This window comes from Littorina saxatilis, linkage group LG16 (assembly GCF_037325665.1).
Source record: "Littorina saxatilis isolate snail1 linkage group LG16, US_GU_Lsax_2.0, whole genome shotgun sequence".
Lineage (NCBI taxonomy): Eukaryota > Metazoa > Mollusca > Gastropoda > Littorinimorpha > Littorinidae > Littorina > Littorina saxatilis.
In genome coordinates, this window is record NC_090260.1 from 35,732,441 (window position 1) to 35,742,356 (window position 9,916).

Genomic DNA, 9,916 nt, shown 5'->3' on the forward strand with positions numbered 1-9,916 from the left:
ATCGTCATCATCATCATCATCATCATCATCATCATCATCATCATCATCACTTTCCCTGGTTCACGTACCCGACTGGGTCTGCACGCATCATATCATCATCGTCATGATCATGATCATGATCAGCATCAGCATCAGCATCAGCATCATCATATTCACCATAATCGTCGTCATGTATGACGGTATGTGTGTGTGTGTGTGTGTGTGTGTGTGAGTTTGTGTTTGTGCATGCGCTTGCCTGTTTCGTTGTGTGTATGAATGTATGCGTGCGTGCGCGCGAGTGTCAGAGTACTTTTCTGCTCGTCAGTCTCTCTGTCTGTCGTAGTCACGAACACCGACGGATGGACAGTAGAATTACGTTCGCATGCTTCGCCGAGATGACCGCGACCAGTCTCAATCTCAGGGTTCGGGCTAGCCAAGCCTTACTAAGCCAAGTCTCGGTGATTTTTAGTGTTGATCTTTAGTTTCGGGCTTTTAGATTGACTAAATAGAGAGCGAGTTTTAGCGTCAACTAAGGTGACTCGAGTCGAACCGGAGGTCGCAAAAACTCGGTCCGGTACGACTGGAGTGACGTCACCGGTTAACCAACTTTCAACCTTGCTTCCTGCGTAGGGTCTCTCCAGTTCCAAGATGGCTGCCAAGGCGAGGTGAGAAACTTCTGCAAATATTTTTTGACAAAGTTACGGATTGTGAGAAGACATTTGTTGTAAATCACTTAGCCTTTCAAAAATTAAGGATACTGGGTTGGATACTGTCTTGGTTTTAATGCATTTTATTTTAGCAGTGATGTTTATTTTGGGAAGAAATGAGGTCAACAGGAGTTTGGGTGCGATTTCGGCTCAAATGTACTTTAGCGCCCTGAACTTTTACCCGGCTGTTTTGCGCTCGATTTTCACGCTCACTTCTTCATTGACGTTCGAATCGACAGTTCGATGTTTTGGCATTACATTCACATCAACAATAAAACAGTACTGCTTGTTCATCATCGTCGTCCATCAACTCTCCACAACAGTAAATCCGTAACGCGCTTGTCGCCATCTTGTTGCAAGGGACGCGACTGGACACAACCCAACAGCGTTTCCGCGAAGAAAAAAACCAGACATGCGCAGTGACCCTACCGTAGCTCAACCCTGTTCCTCGCGAAAACTCGGACAGAGATTACACAATGTTCTATATTTAACTCACATTGTGATTACCGAGAGACTTTCTTTGTTTAGTGGGGCACTCACAGGGATCTAGACTTGCCGAGACCACTCAGCGCCCCACTAAAATAAAGAAAGCCGCGAGGGATTCCCAACGTGAGTTACAATAGAGCATTTTGTTATTTGTTTTTAATACACTCATTGACTGCAATTTATGTTCTTTATATGGTCAAACACGACATTACATTTATTCAAACTTTGACTAAACGTTTTAATATAGACTGGGAATCGAGACGATGGTGATTTTGTGTGAGTGTGTGCCACGGTGTGTGTGTGTGTGTGTGTGTGTGTGTGTGTGTGTGTGTGTGTGTGTGTGTGTGTGCCACGGTGTGTGTGTGTGTGTGTGTGTGTGTGTGTGTGTGTGTGTGTGTGTGTGTGTGTTCTGTACTCCAAGTGTAAACGGGTGTAAATAAAATCAGAAGCATTGCTACATTCATTTTTTTCACACACACACACACATACACATACACACACACACACACACACACACACACACACATACACATACGCACTTTCCACTTGACTTCCTGTCCTTCTTATTATTGTTTTTTCTTCTTAACTCAATAACATGTAAGAATGAGATTCCAAATACATGATGATGATGTTAACGTTCAAATATACCACAAACTACCTCGTAAGTGCCAAACCCCCTTATGCATCAATTTTGCTCAAAAGTAGGGGGTGAGCGTTGACTAGGTACTGTACCCTCAGCAGAATTTGTTCCTCGTGAGAAATAGCGGTATTTGATCACTTTGCATGAGAATAGTCGTAGGATTTGTGTCTGTACAAAAATGTTTCTTTTTCTGGAAGTGATACAGACGCGTTCGTGTGTGCGCAAGTGCCTCGTCATTAATAATAATAATATCTCTGTATTTTGTGAAGAGATGTAGAATCAACTAGAAATTGTATTTTGACACTTTTGGAACAAATGTGGGGGTAGGCGTTTTCAAGGTATTATACCCTATGCACAGTGTTTGACCTTAAGTAAGGGCCGGGCGTTTACTAAATACTGGGCGCTTACAAGGTATATATTTATATAGTTTACGGTGAAAGTGTGTGTGTGTGTGTGTGTGTGTGTGTGTGTGTGTGTGTGTGTGTGATACCGATTCGAACCACTGCTTCCTTGCAGATACTGCAGAACTGTTTCTCGTCTTGAAACCTTTTACCAGGTGAATGTTCTTTTCCACTTGGCCTGGAAGCTTCGAACTATTTTAGTCGGTTGCGGTTTTGCTTTTCCGTCCATTACTTCCCTGGATTCGTTTACCGCTGAAGTCGCCCGGCAAGGTTTTGTCCGAACAACCAGTGCTTTTAAGTCCAGAACCTTTGCCGGGCCCAGCTACTGTTGCCTCGCTTTTAACCTCCTTTTCGATATCCTTCACGGGTGAAATTGACATTGGTGCTGGCACGAGACGTTTTCAGTCTGAAAACCTAAGTCTAAAGTACACAATAGCTGACGATTGCAGTCTGAAACAAGTCGCGTAAGGCGAAAATACAATATTTAGTCAAGTAGCTGTCGAACTCACAGAATGAAACTGAACGCAATGCCATTTTTTCAGCAAGACCGTATACTCGTAGCATCGTCAGTCCACCGCTCATGGCAAAGGCAGTGAAATTGACAAGAAGAGCGGGGTAGTAGTTGCGCTAAGAAGGATAGCACGCTTTTCTGTACCTCTCTTTGTTTTAACTTTCTGAGCGTGTTTTTAATCCAAACATATCATATCTATATGTTTTTGGAATCAGGAACCGACAAGGAATAAGATGGAAGTGTTTTTAAATTGATTTGGACAATTTAATTTTGATAATAATTTTTATATATTTAATTTTCAGAGCTTGTTTTTAATCCGAATATAACATATTTATATGTTTTTGGAATCAGCAAATGATGGAGAATAAGATAAACGTAAATTTGGATCGTTTTATAAATTTTTATTTTTTTTTACAATTTTCCGATTTTTAATGACCAAAGTCATTAATTAATTTTTAAGCCACCAAGCTGAAATGCAATACCGAACCCCGGGCTTCGTCGAAGATTACTTGACCAAAATTTCAACCAATTTGGTTGAAAAATGAGGGCGTGACAGTGCCGCCTCAACTTTCACAAAAAGCCGGATATGACGTCATCAGAGACATTTATCAAAAAAATGAAAAAAACGTTCGGGGATTTCATACCCAGGAACTCTCATGTCAAATTTCATAAAGATCGGTCCAGTAGTTTAGTCTGAATCGCTCTACACACACACACACACACACGCACGCACGCACGCACGCACACACATACGCACATACACCACGACCCTCGTTTCGATTCCCCCTCGATGTTAAAATATTTAGTCAAAACTTGACTAAATATAAAAAGTATCTACGGTACGCACGATAAAGGAAATTTAGTGCGTCCTGGGGGACCCGCTCTTTTAAAGTTACGTGCGTTCCGGGACCCTCTCCACAAATTTCTAGTACGTGTTTTCGGCTTCCAGTACGTATAGGACGCAGGGACGCGCACTTTGGGGAGCCCTAGTATAAAAGAAACAACTACGTAGTACGTAGCAAATAATAACCATTTAGCACATTTACATCAGACCCGACCTGACCTGTCCCGGTGTGTAGGTACGGGTGATGACGCCTTTGCCATAACATAAACATAAAATCAATGAAGTACGTATAATCAAACAAGGCATCAGAAATATTTACATGTTCAGGCTAAGTGAGAACGAAATGTACCATGCATACGGAATTAAAAATATCTGTCTTTAAAAGTCTTGGCATTGACGGAATGTCTGAGAACGCATGGAAGTGAATTCCAAAGATTACTTCCCAAAAATAGCAGGCTATATTTGAAAAGATCTATACGAGGCAGTACATTTCTGTGGGGTCTCTCAAATCATGTGAAGTGAATTGAGAAGAAGGAGGTTCTGGCGCTCTTCCAATGAATGATGAGTTTATGCACCATGACGCCTTTATTGTACATTAATCTTGACTTAATCTGGTCGAGGCTACAGCGCGGGGTTGACTGCCCGCCATACGCAAAGGCTGACCGGCCACCTCATATCCTGCTAGGATGTTGAGAGAGAGAGAGAGAGAGAGAGAGAGAGAGAGAGAGAGAGAGAGAGAGAGAGAGAGAGAGAGAGAGAGAGAGAGTGACAAGACAAGACAAGACAAGACAACATCTTTATTATCGAGGGTAATAGATAAGCAAGAATATTGCTTTTTTACATCCAGCCCTCGCCCTAATATACAAGAACAGAAAACAAGAACAGAAAAACAATATAATCAAAGAACTATCACATCAAACTTAACACATTATAACTGTATATACAGATACAAATTTAAAAATAAATTGTCACAATGCATTTTAAGTACAATTTCCAATGATAAAAAGTGTCAATTTTTAACATTACTTAATTTAGATCTGCATATTATTATAATTTTGTTTAACATGCACATACATTTAAATTGATGAACCATTCAGCACATGTTTAATTGCATTATGTGCGACATATAATTTTTTTAAAGCTGTCTGTGTTTGTTTTATGCTTAAGAAAAATAGGCAGTGAGTTCCATAGGACCGCACCTGAATAAAGAAGGCTTGATTTGAAAAGGTCAATACGTGGAGTCGGTGTTATGATTTTTAGTCTGTTATAGTTCAAAATAAAATTATCACGTAATGTCCCCGGTGCATATCCTGACATCACTTTATGCATCATAACACCTTTATTATACATTAATCTTTTTTGAAATGGTAATACTTGCAAATTTTTATAATCAGATTCTGAAGGAGTGTGATTTTTTAGCATAATAAACTTAACTGCTCTTCTGTGAAGACTGGCTAAAGGTTTCAAAACATTAGCACTGGCACAATCCCATACAGTGGATGCATAATCAATATTTGACCGGAGGTGATTGTAAAATAAAAAAATCTTTCGCGAGTGGAGATTCAAGAAGTGTTTTATTTTTGATAACTGATATATTTTTTGGGAAGCAATCTTACAGATGTAATCAATGTGATCATGCCATGATAAATTATTATCAATCTTTACACCAAGGACTTTATGGTGAGACACTTCTTCCAATACTTGATTTTTAATATAAAGAGGTGGAATGCTCGATAATAGATTTTGTCGTTTCTGTCTTGTGGTTATGAGCATAAATTTTGTTTTTGTATGGTTAAGAGACATATGGTTTAACTCTGACCAATTCAGGAGTGCATCAATGCTTTCTTGGAGAGTTTTTGATAAATAATTTATGGAATGGTGACTAGAATGAATAGTAGTGTCATCTGCAAACAACTCACAGTTATTACGTATGCAAAGTGGTAAATCATTGACATAAATGGAGAACAATAATGGAGAGAGAGAGAGAGAGAGAGAGAGAGAGAGAGAGAGAGAGAGAGAGAGAGAGAGAGAGAGAGAGAGAGAGAGAGAGAGAGAGAGAGAGTTTAGAACTTTATTACTGAAGAAAGAGAGCGTAAGAGAGAAAGTTAGCTCTACTGTGAGAGATTTAACTGTACTGTTGACTCATTCTAGCAACCATGGTTAATTCGTTGACTTTTAACCTCAACACATGTGTTTCAGTCAAATGAAAAAGCAATTCGTTTTCTGCTCCGGTACAAATATCGGTTCACATCGCTGCCTGAACCGACTTTTAGTGAAAATAAACACGCTTTCTAGCTAATATATATATATTTTTTTTATCTTATTATAAAGTATACAGACGTCGTCACAATCTGCATACTCGATCACATTACTCTGCCAAAGTTCCGACAAAAAAAACAACACTACGAAGGTGTCGTCTGCATGAGTTGCGCGCGCACCACAGGCTATTTCCGGGATGTGGCTTCTTGACATGAAAAGCACTACAAAGATCCCACATCATTGTTCACCGGTTCGAACAAAAATGTCCAGTCCCACCACATGAGAATGTTCCCACACCATCTATATTCGTTTTCATTGTCGAAAAAAGGATGTAAGGATACGAGGTCGTGTTACTTTCGAGATGTGGCTTCTGTTTGTAGGCTACTTTTATTGTCAGAGTATTGGCTCACATTTTGTTTTGCTTCTAGCCTACTGCTGGCCATATGCTGTGAAAACTCCTTCAAGTTGCCGTCCTTCCCGTGAACACGATGTGACCCCTGCACAGACCTGCCACATTCAGTCAGAGTGAGAACATCCTTTCATCTGGACATATTCAAAACAATCAAAAGCATGGATCCAGTATTTGCAATGTGGGATTTTATGATGTAAATTGATTCATCATATTGATATGAGTGTCAAGTACGACGTAAATTCAACACCAACATGCCCACTATGCACATGAAGCAGCCACGTTGATTGTTTCGGTAGGGGTGGGGTGTTCGAGACGAAGGAGGCTCTTGTCCCGCGTACAGGCCTGGCCGACCAGTAGCGGTAAACATGGCCATCTACACGAGAAGGAATGTACCTTTAGGCATCGTGAGCAACTGGAATTAGGATGTACCTCAATAACAGGGTTAACCGTTGTCAGAATCTTTGGATCCTTTATTCCTTTGTCCTTGTGTTTTATTTATGTTCTATGCATACTTCGCCGAGACGTCATTCTGTTTTACCGCAAATCGTCTGCACATTCGGATGAGGGGAGGGGGGTCATGGTGATGAATTTGTGGGTCTTTTTTTTTCTCCCGTGCAGGTGCGACTTTCACTTGTTGAACATTACTCATAAGACGGGAAGCGTTGGTTGGGACTCTCGGGGCCACTTACTGTGCGTAATTCCCACACACAGAACGATTCAAACTCACACACAATCATCTTCGTCCGTCCGGTAAGTCAACAAGACTCGATGTGTAGGAGTTTTAGCTGTTAAAAATGACTGGAAGATATACTCACGTTGAGACCGCCGCAGTTGAGAGCATTGTCGTTGTAGTTGTGGGGCGTGTTGAAGTGAGCGCGCCACATACTGCTGCGTGACGGGGGTTCGATCAGCCGACCGTGACCGCTCACTGAGCGTGACGTCACCAACAGCGACGTCATCAGCATCAGGAGGCTGGTCCCACTGTGCGTCATGGTGGTACTGCGCGGTCCCACAGGTTCACTGATACCTCACTTGGTCAAGTCCTCTCAACCACGTAGAAAAAGTCGTCTTCTCTCAGCAGGCGAAGTGAATAACTCGTCTTCTCAACAGGTGGACTGATCACCAAGGCCTAGTGTTGACTGCTCCAGACAAAAGCACTGTCTGTGTGATCGCTGGAGTTCCCTACATGTGCGTCATACACAGGGCCTACTGCTACCCTACCCATTCAACACGCCCTAAAACAAACTGTCTCGCCAGAGAGAAAAAAAACATCTAGGTAAAAACGTTGTTTTGATCCGTGAGTGAGTGTGTGAGCCGTGTTATCAGCGCGACAAGGAGCTCTGTTATCACACTGCTCTCGATACTGGAACCAGACCTATGTGCTATGCAACCCCCGAGTTGTGTACGTGCACACGTCTTCACGGAATGATGACACGCCCGTCTTTACCACCTGGGTCATACTGACTCTACCAATACCATGACTTTGTGGTATCTCAGTGCACAGTCGTGTAATGTTCGTCCCATCATATCTGGCACATACCCTGAGTCAGGGCCCCGTTTGATCACTTCACTGAGGCACATACCCTGAGTCAGGGCCCCGTTTGATCATTTCACTGAGCGGGCACATCAGAACAGATTTGAACATCATGATCATCATGATCATCATGATCATCATTATCATCATGATTATCATCATCATCATCATCATCATTTCTCTCTCTCTCTCTCTCTCTCTCTCTCTCTCTCTCTCTCTCTTCCTCCCTCCATCATCTCTCTCTCTGATTTGTGGACCCCCCCCCCCTTCCGCATCCCGCCCCTTTGGTGTAGGAGGCTTTCAGTTTAAAGCATTAAACAGTCAGAGTTTTGTAGCATTGTTTCATTGTCTATAATTTTCAAATAAGAAGGCTTCAGGCATACCAATGAATATTCGCCGGAAAATTCTACGAAGACAAGTTTTCAGCATATTGTGAACACTCAGTAGTGGTAACAGTAACAATACATAATGTAGAATCATGATAGGTGGGCAATAGTGTTGGCGCTTTAGTGTTGATGGGTATACAGATCCGTTTTCAATGTTGCACGTATGCGCACGCGGTATTTCTCCCTTTCGGTCAACCCCCTCCCCCGCCCTCGCCCCATCCCTTTCCCCGAAGTCCTCATAAACAAGGAAGTTTACCTCAAGCCGAAATATTTGTTATCTCAAACGTATCTGTGGTGTTTCAGCAACAATAGTCTTGTTATGATACCATCAGGGTATCAAATGAAAAAGATCGTCTGAGAGTAACTCTCTCCCTAACGGGTTCAAACACCGCGTGATGTCCAGTTGAGGTCAGGCAGTGGAACAAAGACAAAGGTGACATCAGTGTTACATTGCCCCTCGTGCCCCTCCCCCCCCCCTCCTGGCAAGTCAAAGCTAGATATGACAGGTATGCCGAGTTGTGGCGCAGCACGAAGTCTGGAGACATAGCGACGTTGCTGCAGTCACACACTGAGACTGGTGGTATGGAGCGACAAGAGTCCGATCCTTTCTCACGTCAATCACACCTTCACTCCCAGTGCAGGTGGCAAGTGATCCTGGTGCTACACAAGTGATCCAGGTGCTACACAAGTGATCCAGGTGCTACACAAGTGATCCAGGTGCTACACAAGTGATCCAGGTGCTACACAAGTGATCCAGGTGCTACACAAGTGATCCAGGTGCTACACAAGTGATCCAGTGGAACATACCTTTAAGACCTCCACAAATCGGCTGAGAAAAATCTGGACTTGTCTTAAGATAGAAATAAATTAACAGATGTTATGAAAACAAGGCAGAATACAGCCTGTTCCAAAAGAAACGCAACCAACCTGTTTCCAAAATCAAAGTGCAAAATTTATTTCGCAAATAATATTTCATGAAGTTACATATTTCATTTTTGGTACATTTTCAAATCACAACATGTGGAACAAAACAGGTTTAACAATAAAAGTGGAAAACAGTGACAATTGAAGCACAATTTATGTCCCTTTTCTGACGCAGCTGTCTTTTCTGCGTTTAATAACGGATGTGTCCTCCACCAGTGTTTCTTTTGCAAATAATATTTCATGAAGTTACAAGATATGAACCTACAGAACTGTGCATCCTCAAACCTGACATATTCATCCCAACTCATTTAATGAACTCAAAAACACAGAAAGTTGCTTTCACACGCCATCTTTGATTGCCAGTGGTTATCAAACCGGGACCCGTGTGGTTATCAGCACGGGACCCGTGTTTCAAAGCATGGCTCCCTGGGTTGATTGTGCACTTATTTTCTCACTACCAAAATGATGACAAAAACGATGTTTGATGGTTTGTTGACAGACCAGCTTTTTTGTCGGTCCTCGGGGGGCATATCGACTTGGTCAATAAATATGAAACAAAAGACGATATGCTCCCCCTCGGACAGACAAAAAAGCTGGTCTGTCAACAACCCATCAAACATCTTATAATGTCAGACGATAGGGTAATTCAAGACAGCAACTGAATCATGATAATCTGGCAGTGATGATACTGACTTGATGTTCAAGTTCTAAGTAATTAGATTCAGGCGACACACTAGTGGCAAACCGCTCGTGAATTGTACCTATCTTGGCAAGATGTCTGTACCTGACAGTACAAATCTTCTGCATCAGGGATCACAATCGACTAGCCGCAT

At 42.1% G+C, this 9,916-nt stretch overlaps 1 protein-coding gene across 1 annotated transcript in view; it reads right to left on the reverse strand.

Annotated features, from left to right (window-relative positions):
* The window catches only part of LOC138950944 (uncharacterized), a 31,872-nt gene extending 24,318 nt beyond the window's left edge, over window positions 1-7,554 (reverse strand). Inside the window, exon 1 of the mRNA XM_070322658.1 lies at window positions 7,055-7,554. Within this exon, the coding sequence (XP_070178759.1) occupies window positions 7,055-7,231 (177 nt within the window). The 5' untranslated portion in view covers window positions 7,232-7,554. The remainder of the gene's footprint in view (window positions 1-7,054) is intronic.
* Window positions 7,555-9,916: the final 2,362 nt, after the last annotated feature.